Source organism: Triticum urartu, chromosome 7A (genome assembly GCF_056163025.1).
Source record: "Triticum urartu cultivar PI428250 chromosome 7A, HENAU_Tu73, whole genome shotgun sequence".
NCBI lineage: Eukaryota > Viridiplantae > Streptophyta > Magnoliopsida > Poales > Poaceae > Triticum > Triticum urartu.
This window is the reverse complement of record NC_141879.1, coordinates 97046845-97071988: the sequence shown is the minus strand read 5'-3', so window position 1 is coordinate 97071988 and position 25144 is coordinate 97046845. Positions and strand designations below refer to the sequence as shown.

At 41.4% G+C, this 25144-nt stretch overlaps 1 protein-coding gene across 1 annotated transcript; it reads right to left on the bottom strand.

Moving 5' to 3' along the window:
- Positions 1-4035: 4035 nt before the first annotated feature.
- On the bottom strand, positions 4036-7039 carry LOC147958208 (uncharacterized). The gene is made up of 4 exons (XM_087536630.1): positions 6486-7039; positions 5865-6084; positions 5115-5186; positions 4036-4233 (listed from the first exon to the last, which is right to left on the bottom strand). Exons 1-4 carry the CDS (start codon positions 6575-6577, stop codon positions 4036-4038), a joined length of 582 nt encoding a protein of 193 aa, XP_087392756.1. The 5' UTR covers positions 6578-7039.
- Positions 7040-25144: the final 18105 nt, after the last annotated feature.

The following is a 25144-nucleotide window of genomic DNA, read 5'->3' as shown; positions in this document are numbered from 1 at the left end:
ATGCGTCGTGTTCATAGGGAGGGCTTGGACGGAACAGGCGATGGAAACGAGGCCTGGCGTACCGCAGAACGGAGGAAACGACCTTGTGTTCGACCGGCCACGTTCGAAACGGGATCCTGTTCATCGGGAGGGGTCTGGCGTACCGCAAAACGGAGGAAACGGACCTCCTAAGGTCGAAACGGGGGTCCTGTTGATCGGGAGGGGTGTGGCGTACCGCAAAACGGAGGAAACGGACCTCCTACGGTCGAAACGGGGGTCCTGTTGATCGGAAGGGGTGTGGCGTACCGCAAAACGGAGAAAATGGACCTCCTACGGTCGAAACGGGGGTCCTGTTCATCGGGAGGGGTGTGGCGTACCGCAAAACGGGACTCCACGGGATACTGTTCATCTCCACCGTCGACCCCCTCCAGCCTCCACGAGCTACTATTCATCCACCATCGACCTCCTCCAGCCTCCATCTGCGACTGTTCATCCACGGGCTCCTGTTCATCCAGCCTCCACCGCGCGCTACTCTACCGGCTACTGTTCAACCAACCCTCTCCACGGGCTCCTGTTCAACCACCCCTCCACGGGCTACTGTTTATCCTAGCCTCCACCGTCTACTGTTCATCCTGCCCTCCACGGGGTGGTCCTGTTCATCCAGCCCTCCACGGGGTCCTGTTCATTCAGCCCCAACCGGCTCGATCGATCGAGGTCCTGTTCATCCAGAGGCAATACCACGGGGTCTTGTTCATCCACCCCATCGGGAACTGTTCATCCAACCCCCCGCAACACTCACTGTTCATCCAGAGGCAGCATCGATCGGCTTCAGTTAGCAGTAGTAGCGAAGGAATCGCTCGATCGGGTTCAGTTAACAGCCATCGATCGCTCGCTCGGGTTCAGTAACGCGTAGCCTGCAGTGCAATCGCTCGGGTTCAGTTAGAGCCCAACGCCTCGCTCGGGTTCAGTTAGAGCCAACGCCTCGCACACACGTGCGTACGTGTACGAGAGAAACACGCATCGCTCGGCCCCCGACCTCCCACCGTAACCGTGTACTCCCCGAAATTTTCCTCGCCCTCGCTTCTACCATGGTTTTTTCCGTCATGGACGGCCCAAAGAATGTCATGCAGCTGCGTCTCCGGCCCGCCCAGGACGAATAGCCCATTTTCTGTCATGATTTTTTGTCATAGAAGTAGGAGCCCACCACATCCTTGATGATACCGGGTTTTGTCACAACTAGATGACCCGTTGCGCCAATGGCGCAAAGGCCGAGTGTAAGCCAAGTATTGTAAGAGTGAGCATATATATTTTTTATTATGGCTGTTTCAAAAGCATATCATACAACAGTCTAAGCAACAAATAACCGATAGTTAAATGCACATGATGGTCTTAGGGGATTGCAAAAGATCCAAAAGGATGATAAATACAGAAGTCTTGGTAGGCATTTATACTAATATTAAGTTATATAATAAGGGGCTCTTGCAACTTGCTTATATTGAGTAGATGATCAGGCTCAGTCCCTTGGAAGTGCATTTGAAGGCGAAAGCATATGCTTGCCCTTTGTTCATGCTAAATGACTCGTGACACCCATGACGCAAAAGGCAGGAGTGAGCAAGTATTTAAACCATGCATATGAGATTGATGAAGAACCAACTTAATAAATACTTATTTTCCATTGAATTCATACCAGCGGCCATGCCAGTGCCCATAGTTCATGCCGGCGGCCAGCCCTCTTGGTGGAACGACCCGTCGCGCGTACATCAGCACCTTCTTGGCGGCGCCACCTTTTTGCAGACAGTGTAGGGCATGTTCATGGTGGAGGCGAATCACCCATGGCAAGCGGCCAGGGGAGCAAGCGAGCAGGAGGTTTCCTGGGAAAGGAAGGGAAATTGGGGTGGATGTGCCATAGACTGGTGGTCCAAGGGGCTGGACAAGGGCGGACGTCGCACGCATATGCTCTGTGTCCGCGCCGACGCAAATCCGGCCCGAATTTGGGTCTGAAATGGGTCGCGCACGGACGCCGCGAATTGTGTGAGTTACGATCCAAACAAACACACGTGGACAGTTTGGGTCGGCGTGTTGGAGTTGCTCTAACATTCCTAGGAGTGCCATTGCAGGGCATCGAAGTAAACCAACAATTAATAAAGAGAAGTGAGTCCATATCATGTAGGTTTAGCAACGTATCAGCACACATCAGCATTTATTTTTCTGTGATACTATATTTCACCAGGATGCTCTATTACTGAGTGATGCACATACTATTTATACTTGGCAGCTAGGCATGCTAATACGCCTTCGCCGACAAAAGGGTAACATGTACGCACTGTTTGTTCGTTAATATATATCTTTGCACAGGAAAAATGCAAAAGAACATCTGAAGGCTATCCATAGAATAACACTTCGTTGTCACTATCTAAAATAGTTCATCAACATAAATCATCTATCCTCATTAGTATGCATTATACCATCCGTCATAGCTGGAAAGGGACGATACGACTCCTAGCCAATTACCTGGAAGTGATCAGAACAAGAGTTTTTAGAGTAGCCACTCCTCTACTTGATTCTAGCTTTAGCTACGGGTTGATTGAAGTTTTCAACACTGGGATAGGGGCTTCGGTCTTTGAGCTTCAGCCGGTAGAATTTCTGTCGAAACAATCAAAACATCGTCCTCTTGCCTGATCTTGGCTGCCCCTCGAATATATCGGACTATGGAAGTAGAATCAACAATCAATAAGGCCTTGTATGATCAGACTACGGTCTTAGTCGACGCCACACGTATGATCTGTTTCATCCCAAAGAAGAAACAACATATGATTTGGGTTTCAGCTTCTAAAAATATATAATAGTTAATAAACCGAGGCCCTACCAATCAATAATTTTATCTCCAGAAGTCCTTTACTTTGAGGTGAGTTAAGAGAGAGAAAAATATTGTATGTTTCCATATGCAGTTTTGCAGTGAATTTCAGTTACAACCAAAGCTCCTTAATAAATCATTTCTTGACCTTAGTTCTCATGAAACAGGCGACCTAAGGTAATTTCCATGTGGGAAGGAGTTGCTACTTGATTTAACATGAATGAACTAACAGTACATGCAATGTTAAGGGCCTTACCCCATCCGAAGCAGCAATAATTGACCACAGGTTTGGAGTTGAATCAGCCCTCTCAATTTCAAGAATGAAATGTATATCCGCATTAGCACCTGGATATTAAAATAACAAATTAAATATTGAGTAAACTCCCATTATAGATTTCCAAGACTTCCATAGATGACAGAAGCATTACTTTTCCGGAGGTCCTTGAGTTCATGAATAACATTGGCATCCTTCACGAACGAAACATCATAGAAATCAACACCGTCTTCAACACCAAATTTAATATTTTCCCAATCCTTCTGTGTTGTAGCAGAATCATGTCAGGGTTTGTCGACAACTATATGACTAAACATGTTAGGGCTGAAACAAACAAACCTGGTGTAGATGGAAGAGCTGTGGTCTTTCCGCCTAAATTAAGGCGGTGCCTTGATTTTAGCTGTCGACCGTCAACTGCTACACCACTTGACCGTGCCGGTTGTGTTAGATGGAAGAGAATGTGTGGAGCTTAGGAGATAAAAAAATCCTTCATCAACCAGATACTACGTCTCCAAATCCCCAACCAATAAGGAATAATTTTACACTGAGGGTACCAACAATCTGAATAAAATGATTTCCAGTTCACTTGTGTGCTGATCTAATATATAATGCTGTTCGATTGTTAAGTTCAGAAAAATAGGGATATATAGCGGAAACAGAGGAGGTTCAGATTAAGTTAACTCTGTTGGGTCATCAGTCCGGGGTATTAACTCCTGATCAGCGCATTCAGCAACAACAACCACAACATATGCCCCTTCTTCTTTATCCTTCCATACAGGAACTCAAACAGGCTTCCCTTCCCTTCAACGTGGAAATCAATCTCAAGATTCACAGAAGTCAACATCTCGGCTGCTCAGGGTGGCATGAAGAGTAATGTGTCATGTGCTCCTTCTCGTAAGTTTGACAAGACCAATGCCATTCACAGCGCTCACAGCCTCCACATGTGCCAGTTGATCGCATGCTGAGTAATCTCCACTGCAGTTTGAAACACAAACGACCTGTCTATGATGCCAATGTCCACAGTTTTTGGGATCCATGTAATGGATATCCTCAAACCATGCCGTTTAAACTCTTTGAATATCGCCACTGCTCCTCTCATGGTTCCATCCCCGCCAATCGCATAGACCTATGAATTGTCATAAAAGGAATATTCGATAGGGTAGTAAGATTAAGGCCTCAAGAACAGGACCAATTGGCATGTGAACCAGCACATTTAACATTGTACTTGATTTTTTTGGCAATAAAAACATGGAGCTGGGCCCATATACACCAGAAGCTCAGCTTGTTTTGTGAAAAAGGCAAAATCAGTTACTTATGTGCCTAACAGACCACCAAATAAAACACAGCCTCCTCTACATGCCAATAGTTCCAAGAAAAGGCAAATTTAAATGCAGATAAGTATAGCACCTCAGATCTGTACAATTGCAAATACACAATTGACAATCCCAATTCTTCTTCTTCTCTTCATCCTTGGATATGTATACGTCATGTTTGAAAACTAATATATTAGCAAATTTAAATGTGAGTGGGGGAGAAAGTAACAGGAAAATAGAGAGCACATCCGCAAGATTTCTTACAGTCCAGGAACGCAAAAAGCAGAGAAAAGCATGGCCCATCAAGGGTCTAGAACAAACAACAAGTAAACATCAGCGGCTTTGCCTATCTAGCTAAACAATTTTTCCTTGTTCTTTTCTTTTTGCTCAATTTTGTAAAAGAACAATCAATTTAAGAAATAAGTCACCAACATATAGAGTACACTTAAAAAAAGAACTCACCCATACTGAAATAGTTCCAAAACAACAGCAAAGAATATGTGATGGCATGCTTTGGCTAATGCGAGGAAATTGAGTTTCAGTTTGATATGGATGTCTCATGGAGTGGCACTATCACTGGGGGAGTTTTTGTTGTGATTCTTCAGCATGCTCTTGAAGGCGATCCTAAGAAACCAATATGAATAACTTCCAGGTACATATCATGATAAGTAAATGAGATATAGACATAAGCTACCTCAGGTGATGGTGCGTTTGGCATTGCCGTCATCATCAGAAAGCAGCATTGGTGCATTATAGCACCTGGTTCCTAACCAAGACAGAAAATAACATCAAACGTAAACCCATCCGACAACAGCAATGGAGAGACTTATGTATCCAGTAAGGCAATGGACAGGGCTGGTTCATAATACATACATGCACACGAGCTTAGATTTCAGTGTAAGCTACAAACAGGGAATACATCATTGTGCAATGTTAAAATTAGATAGAGAGAAGGGAAAAGATTGATTAGTAAATATATATATATATATAGCTGCATGTAAGTTTAATTGGATTGTTGGCTAAACAATTTCTCTAATGTACATCTTTAAAAATACATTACAGTAACCTGGCCTAAAACTTAGATTCTGTGTGATGTTGCTTTGTTCATTAGTGAACTTTTGGGATGCTTGCCTGAATAAATTGGGATTACATAGGACCATAAGTATGTAGTTCTTGAGAACTAAAATTGATCCATAATTCCATGTCTACGGATGCAACAATTCAGCTTAGACATCCAATCGTAGTTAGGTTCAGGTTTAGTCTATTTCATACAGCTAGCAAAAGCAAGTGGAAGGCCTCCACCCTAGGGAACTACTTATTTGCATGTGCTCTGACTAAACTGAACAAGATCACTTGTATCTATGAAATGTACTACAGACTTATTTTCTGCATAACAATTTTGTGACATTCATACACAAACATACCTGGAGGCCAATAACCAAGCCTGATCGCCATAGTCCGCTGACAGATGCAAATTGCATTGACACAAACTGGAGCCCACGCAAGTGCCAAAAGTAGCACGTGTGTATGGCAAAGCTTCGAGAACATCCAGTATTCCCGCTGAGAGCATGAGCAGATCCATGTCCGAGCCTCCATCGCTGTAATCTGGTATCCCATTCTCATCCTTGTCTAACCTTTGTCCTCCAAAAATCAAATTGTCCTGAACCAAAATAGAAAGAATTCGATTCATTTGCTTTTAGCAACATGTAACAGAAAGCCTACTAAATCTTCCTTTGGTGGAATCTGCACTTTCATCTACCCAGAAAGGAACAATTTTGCACGATAAAGAACACAGACGTCAAGGACTAATATAAATGAAGTGAGATCTTCGTTCCAAAAATAAGTGAAATTAACATGTCATACATATCTGCTCCTTAGTATAAGTACCTACTCCTACTTAATGCCCAACAGTACAGTCTTAGAAAAATGAAGGGAAAAGGGAATAAGTTTAGAACTGAAGTATGCTTGAAGCCCAACAGTACAGTATGTCTGAAGCCAACAATCCAATGACCCTGCATAAGAAATAATTATTGAATATTTTTTCTGACCTGATGCAGGGTCCTTATGCAGGGTCATTGGATTGTTGGCAGCTGGAAGACGGCGCAAGGTAGTTGCTCGTTGTGTAAAATACACATCAAGAAAAGTCAACCCACTCATACTTCTACAATGGCAGGGGCAAATCAAAATGGATAGAAGAATTAGTACAATCCTAAAATCTGGAATGCAAATTGCTTCTTCAAACAACTAGGCCTATTAACTCAATTATACACAGTCACACTTGCTCAGAGATTAGATAAATCACAGATGTAAGCAATATAAAGAGGCTCAAACATTAAATAAAACAGGAATGTAAGAAATATGAAGTGCAGGTCTCTGTACACCTCACACTTCTCATTTGTAGTGCACAAGTCGTCGGATGGTTCAAAGGGGGATATAATACAAAAGCAAGACAGGAATACAAGGTGCAGGTTTCTGTACACCTCACACTTATCATCTGTAGTGCACAAGTCATTGGATGGTTCAAAGAAGGATGAAATACAAAAGCAAGACAGGTTTAGGTAACACATTCAAGTGTGATTATTAATGTATCATCACATACTACAAAATATAATTATTGACTCGATAGCCGGACCTACCTGGCATATCAAGAACAGCCTCAAATTCTGAAGAAATGAGGCATCATCCGGGGGTAAGTATGCCAATGATCATATCCTCACAATTGATCTGGACTTTTTCTTTTTCCAACTAAACTGATAACTTTGTGTTATCTATCAGATACGAGAGGTAATAAGATAAGACCAAAAGTATCTCTTCTTGAATTCCATTCTCGGTAGTAACAATCTGGGAGAGAGAAACCATATCATTTATATTTCCTTGAAGTATGAAAATACTGCAGTAATGTGAAGGAAAAATTCACAGAACCTGGAGTGCTCACCTAGTCTTAAAAAACATCTATTGCTCTCAACCTGTCCGCACCATTCTAAAACTTCCACTCTCTGCAGCAAAAACAAAAGGAAACCACCAAACTGAGTATTGCATCAACCACGAAACAATAATCTAGAAAGGTAATGGAATTGAGGACACGCCCCTATAGAAGCGTCATAGAAGTGTCATATGTATGACAGAATTTTTTTTGTTCGGCCCAAAATGTCACGGATGTGTCTTTTTTTGTAGTGAGGACTTGGACCCTACGTCAAGACATCAACCAGGAGGGCACGAGGTAGGGGGCGTGCCTAACCCCTGGGCGCGCCCTCCACCCTTGTGGGCCCCACGTTGCTCCACCGATGTACTTCTTCCTCCTATATATACCTACGTACCCCCAAACTACCAGATACGGAGCCAAAAACCTAATTCCACCGCCGCAACCTTCTGTACCCGTGAGATCCCATCTTGGGGCCTTTTCCGGAGTTTCGCCGGAGGGGCATCGATCATGGAGGGCTTCTACATCAACACCATAGCCTCTCCGGTGATGTGTGAGTAGTTTACCTTAGACCTTCGGGTCCATAGTTATTAGCTAGATGGCTTCTTCTCTCTCTTTGGATCTCAATACAAAGTTCTCCACGATTCTTGTGGAGATCTATTCGATGTAATCTTCCTTTGCGGTGTGTTTGTTGAGACCGATGAATTGTGGGTTTATGATCAAGTTTATCTATGAACAATATTTGAATCTTCTCTGAATTCTTTTATGTATGATTGGTTATCTTTGCAAGTCTCTTCAAATTATCAGTTTGGTTTGGCCTACTAGATTGATCTTTCTTGTAATGGGAGAAGTGCTTAGCTTTGGGTTCAATCTTGCGGTGTCCTTTCCCAGTGACAGTAGGGGCAGCAAGGCACGTATTGTATTGTTGCCATCGAGGATAACAAGATGGGGTATATATCATATTGCATGAGTTTATCCCTCTACATCATGTCATCTTGCTTAAAGCGTTACTCTGTTCTTATGAACTTAATACTCTAGATGCATGCTGGATAGCGGTCCATGTGTGGAGTAATAGTAGTAGATGCAGGCAGGAGTCGGTCTACTTGTCTTGGACGTGATGCCTATATACATGATTGATACGTCTCCGTCGTATCTACTTTTCCAAACACTTTTGCCCTTGTTTTGGACTCTAATTTGTATGATTTGAATGGAACTAACCCGGACTGGCGCTGTTTTCAGCAGAATTGCCATGATGTTGTTTTATGTGCAGAAAACAGAAGTTCTCAGAATGACCTGAAACTCCACGGGATGTCTTATAAAAAATAATAAAAAATCCTCGCCAAAGATGAAGACCAGGGGGCCCACACCCTGTCCATGAGGGTGGGGGGCGCCCCCCCTTAGGGCGTGCCCCCTACCTCGTGGGCCCCCTGGAGACCTCCCGATGCCAGCTCCAACTCTATATATTGGCTTTCGGGGAGAAAAAAATCAGAGAGAAGAAATCATCACGTTTTACGATACGGAGCCGCCGCCAAGCCCTAAAACCTCTCGGGAGGGCTGATCTGGAGTCCGTTCGGGGCTCCGGAGAGGGGGATTCGTCGCCGTCGTCATCATCAACCATCCTCCATGACCAATTTCATGATGCTCACCGCCGTGCGTGAGTAATTCCATCGTAGGCTTGCTGGACGGTGATGGGTTGGATGAGATTTATCATGTAATCGAGTTAGTTTTGTTAGGGTTTGATCCCTAGTATCCACTATGTTCTGAGATTGATGTTGCTATGACTTTGCTATGCTTAATGCTTGTCACTAGGGCCCGAGTGCCATGATTTCAGATCTGAACCTATTATGTTTTCATGAATATATGTGAGTTCTTGATCCTATCTTGCAAGTCTATAGTCACCTACTATGTGTTATGATCCGGCAACCCCAAAGTGACAATAATCGGGACTACTCCCGGTGATGGCCATAGTTTGAGGAGTTCATGTATTCACTATGTGCTAATGCTTTGTTCCGGTTCTCTATTAAAAGGAGGCCTTAATATCCTTTAGTTTACAATAGGACCCCGCTGCCATGGGAGGGTAGGACAAAAGATGTCATGCAAGTTCTTTTCCATAAGCACGTACGACTATATACGGAATACATGCCTACATTACACTGATGAATTGGAGCTAGTTCTGTGTCACCCTATGTTATGACTGTTACATGATGAACCGCATCCGGCATAATTATCCATCACTGATCCGATGCCTACGAGCTTTCGATATACTGGTTTATGCTTATTTAGTTTCCCGCTGCTACTGTTACAATCACTACAAAATACCAAAAATATTACTTTGCTTTCTTTACTCTTTTGTTACCGTTACCACCACTATCATATTACTTTGCTACTAAACACTTTGCTGCAGATACTAAGTTTCCAGGTGTGGTTGAATTGACAACTCAGCTGCTAATACTTGAGAATATTCTTTGGCTCCCCTTGTGTCGAATCAATAAATTTGGGTTGAATACTCTACCCTCTAAAACTATTGCGATCCCCTATACTTGTGGGTTATCAAGACCTTTTTCTGGCGCCGTTGCCGGGGAGCATAGCTCTATTCTTTGAGTCACTTGGGATTTATATCTGCTGGACACTATGAAGAACTTGAAAGACGCTAAGACAACAATTTATCCCTCAACTACGAGGGAAGGTAAGGAACTGCCATCTAGCTCTGCACTTGATTCACCTTCTGTTATGAGTAAGCTTGCGACACCTAAATCTGCTTCTGCTATTCGCTCCGACATGTCGCATGTTATTGATGATGCCACTTCTGCTATGCATGATACTTATGATGAAACTGCCTCTATGCCTGGTACTACTGTGCCCCTTAGTGAATTTCTTGATGAACAAATTGCTAGGGCTTGAGAGAAAGAAATTATTGAATCTGAATATAATGATGAAAGTGATGATGAAAATATGCCTGTTATTCCTGAGGGTTATGTTTTTGATATGGAATCTTCTGCCGCTATTCTAGCTTGCAAAGATAGATATGAGCTCAAGAGGTTATTAGTTAAATGGAACAAAGAATCACTTAGAGATAAAATGAAACCCGACCCTGCTTTTGCAACTTCACCTATCTGTGTTCCTGATAAGGATTATGAATTTTCTGTTGATCCTGATATAATTACTTTGGTTGAATCTGATCCTTTTTATGGCTATGAATCTGAAACTATTGTGGCACATCTTACTAAGTTAAATGATATAGCCACCCTGTTCACTAATGATGAGAGATCGCGCTACTTTTATATACTTAAAAAATTTCCGTTCTCATTAAAGGGTGATGCTAAGATATGGTTTAATACTCTTGATCCTGGTTGTGTGCGTAGTCCCCAGGATATGATTTATTACTTCTCTGCTAAATATTTCCCTGCTCATAAGAAACAAGCTGCTTTAAAGGAAATATACAACTTTGTGCAAATTAAAGAAGAGAGTCTCCCACAAGCTTGGGGGAGGCTTCTCAAGTTACTTAATGCTTTGCCTGATCATCCTCTTAAGAAACCTGAAATACTTGATATCTTTTATAATGGACTAACCGATGCTTCCAGAGATTACCTGGATAGTTGTGCTGGCTCTCTTTTCAGGGAAAGAACACCGGATGAAGCTGAAATTCTATTGAATAATATGTTGGCAAATGAAAATAATTGGGCACCTCCTGAGCCAGCTCCTGCTCCAATTACTGAGCCTATGCCTAAACCAACTCCGAAGAAGAGAGGTGTTCTATTTCTCAGTCTCGAAGATATGCAATAGGCAAAGAAATCTATGAAAGAAAAAGGTATTAAAGCTGAAGATGTTAAGAATTTACCTCCTATTGAAGAAATACATGGTCTTAATTTACCGCCTGTCGAAGAAACATATGATCTCAATTCTTTATTTACTGAAGAACCTCCAGATCCCGATATCCCGACATAGGTAGTAAAGGTAAATTCTCTCTATAGATATGATAAAGCTGAAGTCCCTCCTATTAAAATTGCTAGTCAGTGCTTGGATGAGTTTGATAACTTTATGTTTAAGCAAGACGACTTCAATGCTTATTTTGGTAGATAATTAAAACAAAATTCTGATATGATTAAATACTTGGGTGATTATATGGCTAATATAAAAGGTGAACTTAAACTTGTTAGCAAACATGCTTCTATGGTTACCACTCAAGTAGAACAAGTACTTAAAGCCCAAAAAGAAGTGCTTGATGAATTGAATAGTAAGAAAAATGATTATGCTGTTAGAGTGGCTACTAGAACTGGTAGAATGACTCAGGAACCTTTGTATCCTGAAGGCCACCCTAAGAGAATCGAGCAAGATTCTTAGAGAAATAATATTGATGTTCCTAGTTCTTCTAAAAAGAAGAAAAAGAAAAATGGTAGAACTGTGCAAACTTCTAGTGAACCTATTGCTGAACCACCTGATAATCCAAATGATATCTCTTATGTCTGATGCTGAAACACAATCTGGTAATGAACATGAACCTAATGAAAATGTTAATGATGATGTTCATGATGATGCTCAACCTAGTAATGATAATGATGTAGAAGTTGAACCTGCTGTTGATCTTGATAACCCACAATCAAAGAATCAACGTTATGATAAGAGAGACTTTGTTGCTAGGAAACATGGTAAAGAAAGGGAAACTTGGGTTCAGAAACCCATGCCTTTTCCTCTGAAACCATCCAAGAAAAAGGATGGTGAGGATTTTGAGCGCTTTGCTGAAATGATTAGACCTATCTTTTTGCGTATGCGATTGACTGATGTGCTCAAAACAAATCCTTATGCTAAATATATGAAGGATATCATTACTAATAAAAGAAAGATACCGGAAGCCGAAATTTCCACCATGCTTGCTAATTATACTTTTAAGGGTGGAATACCAAAGAAACTTGGATATCCCGGAGTACCTACTATACCTTGCTCCATTAAAAGAAATTATATTAAAACTGCTTTATGTGATCTTGGAGCCGGTGTTAGTGTTATGCCTCTCTCTTTATATCATAGACTTGACTTGAATAAGTTGACACCTACTGAAATATCTTTGCAAATGGCTGATAAATCAACTGCTATACCTGTTGGTATTTGTGAGGATGTGCCTGTTGTGGTTGCAAACATTACTATTTTAACGGACTTTGTTATTCTTGATATTCCTGAGGATGATAGTATGTCTATTATTCTTGGAAGACCTTTCTTTAATACTGCAGGGGCTGTTATTGATTGCAACAAAGGCAATGTCACTTTTCATGTTAATGGTAATGAGCATACGGTACACTTTCCGAGGAAACAACCTCAAGTTCATAGTATCAACTCCATTGGAAAGATCCCATCGATTATAATTGGAGGTTTTGAATTTCCTCTTCCTACTGTCTAAAAGAAATATGATATACTTATTATTGGGGATGTGCATATCCCCGTTGAGGTAACTTAGTGTTATTCAAAATTTCTCCGGTTTCATGATTATCGGAATGAGTTTGTTAACAAGACTTGATCAACCTTGTTAGTGGATTCTTTTTGATGAGCATGAGATGGATGAAACTAGATGCACAACCTTCTGTACCCTCTCTATACTTTCTGTTATTTAGTAGAAATAAAGTAAAAATAGTATTTTTCTGTCTGTTTCCTGGCTTATCCGTGCAATATAAAAATATCCCGAAAAGAAAAGTCCTCAGAATGCCATGCCAATTTAATATGATTTTTTCGGGAATATTTGAGGATTTACTGTGCAAAAATTACCGCGGGAGGAGATGCCACCTGGCCATGAGGGTGGAGGGTGCGCCCCCTGCCTTGTGGGCCCACGGTGGCCCTCCTCCACTTATCCCAGCACCCATCTTCTTCCTCTGTCTCACACAAACCCGAAAAACCAACTCAAGCACGAGTTCCAGCCACTTTTGTTGTGATTTTCAATCTCCTTGCTCAAAGCACCTCTCGCAAAACTGCTTGGGGAGATTGTTCCTTGGTATGTGACTCCTCCATTAGTCCAATTAGTTCTTGTTCTAGTGCTTTATTCTTTGCAAATTTGTGCTGCATAGGTGACCATGTTCTTGAGCTTGCATGTCAAATTTATATAGTTCCAAGTACTTCTAATGCTTGATATAGGCTCTAGGCACTTGTAGGAGTAGTTGCTATCAGTTTTATTGAAGTTGGTTCACTTTTGTTTGAAGTTACTAAAAATTTCAGATTATTTCAGAAAAAATGAAGAGACTTTTGAGGGGCTCATCGAGCCGAAGCTCAAAGGAGAAACAAAATGAAGATGCTCAGAGGCCCAAATATAATTTGCCTCGTACCGCGGAAATCCGACCGTGTGAATGGCCTTCTGATAATTTCTTGAGAGAGGCCGGGATTTACGAGGATTTCTATTCATTGATTGAGAATGTTGGCCTCACCGACTTCGTCCGCGACCAACGTCCACAGTATCTCTTACTCACAAATACTTTTGTGCAAAACTTCTACTTTTACCCTAAGGAATCACCTCCTTCTGTAGAGTTTCATTTATATGACGTTGTGAAGAAAATGCCATTGTCTGAATTTTGCGCAGTCTGCAACATACCCCCTGAGGGTATCTTAGAGGAACCACCCCGTAAAGAGTTGGAACCATTTATTAACCTTATCTCTGTGGGGGAAACCAGGAAGGTTTCTGATGCAAGAATCACTAGCATACATTTTCCTGTTTTACGATATTTTGCCTTATTTGCTAGTCGATGCTTGATTGGTCGCAGGAACTGTGGGAACCTTAGTGTTCCTGATATTATTATTCTTTTCCATGGTTTATACCGCGACAACACTGTTAGTATGGGCGGAATTGTTGCTAGGCGGTTGAGTCTGAACCGTACTAAAGGCCCCATCTTTGGAGGCATTTATGCTTCTCGCCTTGCTGCACATTTTAACATAGCTATTAGGCATTATGAGAAAGAAGAAAAATTGCTGCCTAATGCTTATCTAGACTATAAGAGTATGATAGCCCATGATTTTCTTGTTAAGGGCAGGGATGGAGAGCTCAAATGTAAGTTATACTTTGATAAACATCATCCTGAAACTATTACGTTGCCTGCTCCTTCTTTGTTTAATTTTGTAGGACCCTATCTCGTTACGTGGGCTGCCGTCCAAGCTTACCGGAATCCTGCACCAGCCCCGGAACCGGAACCACAAGATGAGCCTCCACGACAATCTGTTTATTCTTGGGATCCAGAGATGACTGTCAGCCAGTGGCAGTCAGAGTCTTCTTCATCACAGTATGATCCCAGCTATTCTTTGTCGCAGTACGACCCCAGCTACACCTACGGGTATCCGCCAGGCTACCCCTGGCAATAGACCAACTTAGGCCAAAAGCCTAAGCTTGGGGGAGTATGTATTTCTCACCGACATTACATTTATGTTCACACACACTCATTGCTAGATGTCGGTGCTCATACTCTTTCACTGTATTATCCATGCTAGTTTATTTTCTTTTTCCTGCTTTCTTCTTGTGTGTTTGTTAAACCTTAAGAAAAACAAAAAAATTTAGCAGTAGTTTACTTTTCTGCTGTAGTAGTAGTAATTAAAAAGAAAACCCAAAAATATTTCCCGTTCTTCTTTTGCTTGTTGGGAGCTTTCCCCTGTAAATAGTTTTATTTCCTTTCTTTTCTTTGGGGGTCAGTAGGAGAAGACCATGATTAAATTGTTGAAGTGGCTCTTATATGCATTATTGTTGATTTAACCAAGAGCCCATATTGCCTTGTCTTCTCCTATTTATTGAATGCTCGCAGATTCCAGCTTAGTCCAATGCACGTGCACTCTTATTCTTATTCACACCGTTCGGTCATGCAAGTGAAAAGCAATTATGATGATATATGATGGACTGACTGAGATGAGAAAAGCTGGTATGAACTCGACCTCTTTTGTTTTTGTAAATATGATGAGTCCATCGTTCCTGATTCAGCTTATTATGAATAAACATGTTTGCAATGACAATTAGATATCATAGTTGCTTGTGCCATGCTTGATTAGCTATGAGTTATAATGATTTACCTTGCGTGCCAACATGCTATTGAGATGATTATGATGTGGTATGATGGGGTGGTATCCTACTTTGAATGATTTAAGTGACTTGACTTGGAACATGTTCACGCATGTAGTTGAAACAAATCAACATAGACTTCACAATATTTATGTTCATGGTGGATTATATCCTACTCATGCTTGCATCCAATGTTTATTAATTTTAATGCGTGTACATGGCTGTTGTCGCTCTCTAGTTGGTCGCTTCCCAGTCTTTTTCTAGCCTTCACCTGTACTAAGCGGGAATACTGCTTGTGCATCCAATTCCTTAAGCCCCAAAGTTATTCCAGATGAGCCCACTATACCTTCCTATATGCGGTATCTACCTGCTGTTCCAAGTAAATTTGTATGTGTCAAACTCTAAACCTTCAAATAAACATTCTATTTTGTATGCTCGAATAGCTCATGTATCAACCTAGGCTGCCCTTATCTTCCATGTTAGGCGGTTTATTTTCAAGAGGAGTGGACTCCGCTCCTCACTCACGAGAAAATGGCTGGTCACCGGGATGCCCAGTCCCATGCTTTATGCAAACTAAATCAAAATTTAATTGCAAACAAATCTCCCCCTGGGACCTGATGTATGTTGGAGACACTCGTTGTTTCGAGCAAGTCATGGATTGATGCTTGTTGGTGGAGGGGGAGTATAAACTTTACCATTCTGTTTGGGAACCGCCTATAATGTGCGTGACATGGAAGATATCGCCATCTCTTAGTTGCTACGTTGACAATGAAAGTATACCGCTCAAAATACAATTTATCTCTATTTCAAAACCGAGCTCTGGCACCTCTACAAATCCCTGCTTCCCTCTGCGAAGGGCTATCCATTTACTTTTATGTTGAGTCATCACCCTCTTATTAGAAAGCACTAGCTGGAGAGCACAGCTGTCATTTGCATTCATCACTGTTAATTTATATTGGGTGTGACTATGCTTGGATCTCTTTTACCATGAATTACAATGTCTAGCCAGTCCTTGATCTTTAAAGGTGCTCTGCATTTATGTTTTGCGGTCTCAGAAAGGGCTAGCGAGATACCATCTTGTTATATCATATTATGATTGTTTTGAGAAAGTGTTGTCATCCGAGATTTATTATTATGGCTTGCTAGTTGATTATGCTATTGATATGAGTAATTATGAGACCTGAGAATTATTGCAAATGTGGTTAGTTATGATCTTTGCTGAAAACTTGAATGCTGGCTTGACATAGTTACAACAACAAGAGAAAACCGAGTTTGTAAAAGTTTTTCTTTCTTTCTTTCAGTTTGTCAACTGAATTGCTTGAGGATAAGCAAGGGTTTAAGCTTGGGGGAGTTGATACGTCTCCGTCGTATCTACTTTTCCAAACACTTTTGCCCTTGTTTTGGACTCTAATTTGTATGATTTGAATGGAACTAACCCGGACTAACGCTGTTTTCAGCAGAATTGCCATGATGTTGTTTTATGTGCAGAAAACAAAAGTTCTCGGAATGACCTGAAACTCCACAGGATGTCTTATAAAAAATAATAAAAAATCCTCGCCAAAGATGAAGACCAGGGGGCCCACACCCTGTCCACGAGGGTGGGGGGCGCGCTCCCCCTAGGGCGCGCCCCCCTACCTCGTGGGCCCCTTGGAGACCTCCCAACGCCAACTCCAACTCTATATATTGGCTTTCGGGGAGAAAAATTTAGAGAGAAGAAATCATCGCGTTTTACGATACGGAGCCGCCGCTAAGCCCTAAAACCTCTCGGGAGGGCTGATCTGGAGTCCGTTCGGGGCTCCGGAGAGGGGGATTCGTCGCCGTCGTCATCATCAACCATCCTCCATCACCAATTTCATGATGCTCACCGCCATGCGTGAGTAATTCCATCGTAGGCTTGCTGGACGGTGATGGGTTGGATGAGATTTATCATGTAATCGAGTTAGTTTTGTTAGGGTTTGATCCCTAATATCTAATATGTTCTGAGATTGATGTTGCTATGACTTTGCTATGCTTAATGCTTGTCACTAGGGCCCGAGTGCCATGATTTTAGATCTGAACCTATTATGTTTTCATGAATATATGTTTCCAATATGACCTACTATGTGTTATGATCCGGCAACCCCGAAGTGACAATAATCGGGACTTCTCCCTGTGATGACCATAGTTTGAGGAGTTCATGTATTCACTATGTGCTAATGCTTTGTTCCGGTTCTCTATTAAAAGGAGGCCTTAATATCCCTTAGTTTCCAATAGGACCCCGCTGCCACGGGAGGGTAGGACAAAAGATGTCATGCAAGTTCTTTTCCATAAGCACGTATGACTATATACGGAATACATGCCTACATTACATTGATGAATTGGAGCTAGTTCTGTGTCACCCTATGTTATGACTGTTACATGATGAACCGCATCCGGCATAATTATCCATCACTGATCCGATGCCTACGAGCTTTCCATATACTGGTTTATGCTTATTTAGTTTCCCGCTGCTACTGTTACAATCACTACAAAATACCAAAATTTTTACTTTGCTTTCTTTACTCTTTTGTTACCGTTACCACCACTATCATATTACTTTGCTACTATACACTTTGCTGCAGATACTAAGTTTCCAGGTGTGGTTGAATTGACAACTCAGCTGCTAATACTTGAGAATATTCTTTGGCTCCCCTTGTGTCGAATCAATAAATTAGGGTTGAATACTCTACCCTCGAAAACTGTTGCGATCCCCTATACTTGTGGGTTATCAATGATCATACCTAGATATTCTCATAATTATGCTCAATTCTGTCAATTGCTCAACAGTAATTTGTTCACCCACCATAATACTTATGTTCTCGAGAGAAGCCAGTAGTGAAACCTATGACCCCCGGGTCTATCTTCCATCATATTAATCTTCCAATGCTTAGCTATTTTTATTGCCTTTTATTTTACTTTATATCTTTATCATAAAAATACCAAAAATATTATCTTATCATATCTATCAGATCTCACTCTCGTAAGTGACCATGAAGGGATTGACAACCCCTTTATTGCGTTGGTTGCGAGGATTTATTTGTTTGTGTAGGTGCGAGGGACTCGTGCGTGGCCTCCTACTGGATTGATACCTTGGTTCTCAAAAACTGAGGGAAATACTTGCGCTACTTTACTGCATCACCCTTTCCTCTTCAAGGGAAAACCAACGCAGTGCTCAAGAGGTAGCAAGATGGATTTCTGGCACCGTTGCCGGGGAGTCTACGCAAAAGTCAACATACCAAGTACCCATCACAAACTCTTATCTCTGGCATTACATTATTTGCCATTTGCCTCTCGTTTTCCTCTCCCCCACTTCACCCTTGCCGTTTTATTCACCTTCTTCCCGTATGCCTTTTTGTTTGTGTTTCCACGTTCCTTCTATTTGCTTTCATCTTTGCTTGCTAAAAATTATTGATATGGATCCACTTAAAGTGTTCTACTTGGATTATCTTCGATCCTTATGCGCTCGTGCTGAAACCCCAACTTGCCTAGTTTATGGGAAATCTTTAGATGAGCATGCTCATTTTGTGCATCACCGTTTGTCTGAAAAAGGGAGACTCTTATGGAATCAAATAAACAAATTGCTGTGTTATGCTTGGAATCTTTGTGAAATTTGTGATATTACTTGTTGCTCTAAGAACCCTAAAAAACACCTCCCCTACCTATGTGAGTTTAATGAAAATGAAATCTTCTTATGCAAAGGGTGTTTATAGCTACTATGATATTGAACAAATTGAAGAATTTGTTGCTTTTAAGGGTTCTTTTGAAGTTGCTTCTTTGTTTGAAAAGTATGATACTACTCTCTACGAATCTGAAAATCTTGACATACTTAAATATTGCTATGAAAACTATGCTCATAATGTCTATGTCAAAGAATTTATTGAAAGAATGACCGTTGCTTCGGAAGAAAATAATGATATGCATGAATCTATAGATAATTGTGATTCCGATGATTTGATTGAAATATCCATTGATGAACATGATGCTTGCTATTCTTGTGGCCATGATGCCAATATTTATGAAGATGAATTTGCTATAGTTCCGTATGTTAAACATGAGATCGTTGCTATTGCACCCATACTTGATAGTTCCTTCGATAAAAATCATGATTGCAATGATTTTACTATAAATTCTCTTGATGTCAATTGTTCTAATAATATGCAAAACCCTAATCTTGGGGATGCTAGTTTTTCTATGTCTACTACTTGTTGCAATGATCATGATTGGGGTGATTCTTCTTATGATCTTGAAAATTTATTTAAGCCCCATGATGAATATGATATTGATAATAATGTCTACAATAGTATTGAAAGTGGGTTTGGAAGAGTGTCAACTTTAGATCCCACATATTTGGATTTTGATCAATCTTATGAAGTTTTTGATAAAAGTGGGTTTGGAAAGGTCATGACTTTAGTTAATGTTAATCCCACTGTTTTGGAAGAGTGTCAACTTTGCATACATGTGGATCGTGTTAAGCATATGTTTTGTGATAGCTATATTGTTGAATTTGTCTATGATCCTAAATGTAATTATTACGAGAGAGGAAAATATGGTTGTAGAAATTTTCATGTTACTAAATTACCTCTCGTTATGTTGAGATTAATATTGTTTCTTTCCGCTTCCTTGCATATGCTAGTTTTTGCTTGCCTTGATAATTTATAAATTCCTAGCTAGTGGTTGAATCTTGGAATTTTTTTTGGTGTTTCTATGATTAAATAGATACTTATTTACCTAGAAATGATTTTTGGAAAAAATAAAGAGCAAACTATGAGGCAACTACAGTTCAAATTTGACCCGTTTCCAACTGAATCGACGACAATTTGTCTTTTTCACCAGAGGTGGATCAAAACTTTTTTCACCCAACCATTTTGTCAATTGTGCATTATATATGTCCTAGTATTTTATAAAATTGATTTGGTCCAATTTTGCAACAATTATTTGGTAGGTCCTTCACAAAAAAACCTCATTTGTGGCACTCGGAAAATGGAAAATGAATTTTCCGTGCACAGAAAATGAAAAGTTCCTTAGGCAACATTGTTTGCCATTCCAAGATGCACCCTTTTTGCACAATATGAGATCATTTGAACAAACTATGCCATGAATGTGGCCATAAGATTGATCATTTGTCTTGAAAGCCATGAATCTTCACGCATGATAGCTCGTTTTTTAGAACACTTTTTTAAAATAATTTCTGTATTACAAGATTATTATTTTTCCTGGAAACTTGGTCACATATAATGACACAATGCGAAGGTTTTCCAATTTTTTGATTTTTTTTGAATTTTTTATGTCCGTTTCAAAATGCGGTCAAAACGGCGGGCTTGACCGTTCCAAGCTAGTGGTTGAATCTTGGAAAACTTTTGATGTTTCTCTGATTAAATAGATACATATGTACCTAGAAATGATTTTTGGAAAAAATAAAGAGCAAACTATGAGGCAGGTACATTTCAAATTTGACCCGCTTCCAGCTGAATCGGCGGGAATTTGTCTTTTTCACCAGAGGTGGATCAAAACTTTTTTCACCCAACCATTTGGTCAATTGTCCATTATATATGTCCTAGTATTTTATAAAATTGATTTGGTCCAATTTTACAACAATTATTTGGTAGGTCCTTCACAAAAAAACCTCCTTTCGGGCACTCGAAAAATGGAAAATGAATTTTCCATGCAAAGAAAATGAAAACTCATTTCTCATAACACTTTTTAAAGATATTTGTCTTATTCCAATTCCAAGTTTGTTAGTTTTCCTAAAAAGTAGGTCAGATTTGCTGACACAATGAGAATGTTTTTTTTTGAATTTTTCATATCATAAAACTGTTTATATGATTCAACACCTTATTTTGACCAATTTAGATGGTCATAACGTTTACTGGGTTCTGATTGGTCCATAGGCATGTCACGCGGATCGCGCCTCCAATGCTGTCGGATGGCCCCGGATCCGACGGCAGCCCTCGTCCCCCTCACACTCTCATCCCTCTCACCCCCTCGTCCAAACTCCAAACCCTAGCGCCCCCGCACGCTGCCCCCCGTCGCACCTTACTCCCTCGTCCCCATCTCCACCGCCGCCACCGCGCCCCTCCCGATCCAACCCGCGCGGCAACCTACCTCGCCGCCCCCACCCGCTGCCCCTACCTCGTCGCCCCCACCCGCTCCACTCCGGGATCCATCCACCCAGTCATCTTCCTCCTTCTCCTCTCTGTCTCTCGATCCAACCCAAGCACTGCCGCCGACCCTTCCCAACCCCGGCCTCATCCAGCGCCGGCGACCCCTTCTCTCCCTCCCTTCCTCCACCTCCAGCAGCGGATCCACTCGAGCAGCATCTCAGGCCGCCGTCAGATCCACCCTCCTCGCGCTGGACGGAAACCCTAGCCGCCCGTCCATGGCGACCCACCGCAGCACCCAAAGGCCTCGACGACGGCGGTATGGTATGAACCCCCCCTCCCCCATGTCTTCTTCTCCTTCAAACTCCCTCTGTCTCACCCCCGTCTCTGTCTTTGCCTCTTCAGGTAGGAGCAACGGCGACCAGCGACGGCCATGGCGACCCACCGCAGCCTCCAAGACCTCGACAACGGTCGGTGCTACGGTATGAATCCCTCCTCCCCCTTCTCTTCTACTTCTCCTTTTTCTCAACGTCCCCCCTAACCCCAATCTCGTTTTGTCCCTTCCCTTCTTCTCTGTAGGTGAGGTACAGCAACCAGCGACGGGACGACGCCTAAATCCACCGGTACAGGAGAGCAGCCATGGAATGGAAGGTCCGTTCCACCCGTTCTTCCCCGCTTGATTGACTCTATCGAAGAGTTCTTCGGTTTCAAGTGGATTTTCTTCTGGGCTCCATAAGTCAAAATGGAGACCGCCACCACATGGTATGTGTTGTCGTTTTGCTTTCATGCGTGTGTGGCCATGGCCTTCTTTAGAATAGGGGTGCCACTGATCTACTAGAACTGAATTGCTCCCCTGTTTTGCTGTGGTCGTATGCTCTGTGGTCACTGATGCGTGCTGCATACCTGTAGATTAGGACCAAAATTTGAGCAGTTTCAGTCGTGCAGATTATAACTGAATCATGCCCTGCTTTGTTGTAGTTGTATGATCTTACTGCTGAATTGATTACTGTATTGTTCAAACTGAAGTCTTCCAGTTGGCTTGCTACAATGTAGTATATCACTGTACTTCAGACTTATTGTAGTATTTAGGCCTGGGCGCTTTGGAATTTAGCTGTAGTATTTTACAGAGATAGGATTTGCCCTTTCCTTCATGTGGTAATTTTGTAAGTATGAAGAAACTGGTTAGTTTTGTCATGATACCCTTCCACTTTATTTTCTTTTTGCTTTTTAATGTTTTCCCTGTTTGCTTTTTAACATTGGATACCATGTTGGTCTGCTAGTCTAAAACAAACAGAAATTGAGTTGCATGTCCAACACAACCACAGAAAGAAACACTAGCAGCACTACTGCCTATGCTTGATTTCTGCAGTAAACATGTTATCTGAAATTCTGTAATGATGTTAACTGATGTGAGTTTGTGCACTTGATGTTTTATACTTGGAAGACAAATGAACTTGTTTTGGTTATATCTCTCCCTGTTAATTATGGGTGATTTCCTTCTTGCAAATTATATATGTTCTGTTTTGAGCTATCTCTCTTCCTGGTAATAAAAGTATGTGCATTGGTTGATATTTAGTATTCGTATGTCTAGTTCACGATGATGGTCACTTGCGGCAGAGGCACCGATATTTTGGTGTCTAGATATTCGTCGCCGATAACTAAGCATGCAATGCTTGTATATACCCAGTTTTTACTGCCTAGTAGTGAGCACACCTAGCCCCAGTCACCTACTTCAATCAAAGAAACTAAGAATGTTCATAATAATTTGAAAAGTATCTCATGCTTGATGCTCATACACTTACAGTCTCTTTTATTCTACCAGGACCTTTGTTTGTTTCTGTGAGCTTGCCTCTGTGGCTAGCACATATCATATGTGATCCATGCTGTCTCTTTTTCGCCCACTGAAGCTTGGAGCAAAGTGGCATATTACTTTTGTGATAACTGAGAGAACTGCGAGGCTTTCTTTTCTACTTTGGCATATAATATTAGAATTAATACTGTTTTTATTTGAAATTTGTTATTAGGCTATTAGTGCGAAACTTCCAAGTTATAACTATCCCTGCATTTCTTACTCCAATTGTGAAAGGACTATATATAGTCTGTGTGCTTCTGTGAATATATTTGAGTACATTTTTATCATGCTGCTGTAATATGTAATGTAGTTTTCGAAGCATGTCTGCTGTTGTAATTCAGTATTTATATGCAGCAACAGATTATCCAGTACTGTTGCCTACATGCTTCTGGCCGTTGATACTTTTCATTTTTCTCAGTTCTACTTGCTTCGGATTGCTTCCTCCCTGACACCCTGATCCAGATGACGGCAACAGTGATGGCGTCCACACTCAAGCGTGCCTAACTCTCCATCTATAACTGGTCTGTCTTCTTTGGACGGTTAGTTGCTTCCTCCCCACTTTGAAATCTCGATCTCCTTTCTTGTTGATGGGCTTGTTGAATGATTCGTATATGTGTGGATGTAGGGTGCAGGTGCTCTACTACACGCTGCTGGATAGTTTACCTGGACGTGTACGTCGCCAGTCGAGAGGCGTCTCCAGCTTGCGCAGACCGCCATCTGGCTCTATCATTGATCAATTATCTGTTACTTGCCGACGTGCTTTCTAGGCCGCTAGTTTTGTATTTTGCCTATAACTGCATGAGTCATTCTCGCTGAAATGACATGATTTAGCTTTTAGTTCTTCTGGCCAAACATGTGTTTTAGCCTTTTGCCTTTGCTTATCAACAGTTGGTTTGCTTGTTTTTGAGCTACTGCCACTTTGAGCTGATGTAGGCATGTAGTTATTTATTGCAACTGAGCTTCTATATTGCATTGTTGGACCATTGATTGCCACCTCTTAGATTTACTGTCAGATGGAGTGGATAAATTTGCACCCAGCTTACTAGTAATCTGAGCACTTTTTAGTTTAGTCAGGTAGGATTAGAGTGAAATGATAATGTAGGAAGTACGTATCATAAATATATGAAAGGCTACAATCCTTGAGAGAACCTGGTTCTACTTTTGCAAATGCTCAGTTTACTCATGATATGGTTTCTGTAGCTATGTGATGCAACATACATATATACTGCTGCCTTGGAACAGTAATAAAATATGAATATGTGCTATTTGCTAGCAGTCCTTCCCTTTCCAAGATACATGAAAGTGCAGAGACTATCAATCCGAAAATATGAATATGTACATTTTGTTCTCATTTCTCAGTTTTGGCGCCTCTTGTTGATGCAGGTGCACGTGACTGTTGTTGAGGACATGGTGTTCTTTTTGGCGTGCCCAAGTATTGGGTGATGCTTGCCTGCATGGTTACTGCAGCTCCAGTTCATCCCTCATGTCAAGTTTCGCCAGCGCGAGGCAAGCGACCGAGGTGGCTGTTGCTGTGACCGAAGATCAGAAGAAGCTTGGAGATGTCCACAATAGTTTTGGTGCCTCTATATTTGTTTCTGATTGTATGTACACTTGATGGATCATGCAGATGTGCTGTTATGAGTTTCATAGAGTGATTTTTGGATTTGATCATTTAATTGTGAGAATTATTTATTGTTTGCTGTTGAAATGTGTAAAATTGAAATCTGTGAATGAAAAAGGTTGAATGTTCGTCTATTGGATCGAATAATATTTGGGCTCTAAAAAGGCTATGGCCCAAACAATAGTGGACTGGAATATTGTGCAT

Coding starts and splice junctions, on each gene's coding strand:
- LOC147958208 (XM_087536630.1), bottom strand. CDS start 6,577: ATGAGTGGGTTGACTTTTCTTGATGTGTATTTTACACAACGAGCAACT. Junction 5,187..5,864: donor CAGCGGACTATGGCGATCAG/GCTTGGTTATTG, acceptor TGTCTTGGTTAG/GAACCAGGTGCTATAATGCA. Junction 4,234..5,114: donor CAAACGCACCATCACCTGAG/GTAGCTTATGTC, acceptor GACAATTCATAG/GTCTATGCGATTGGCGGGGA.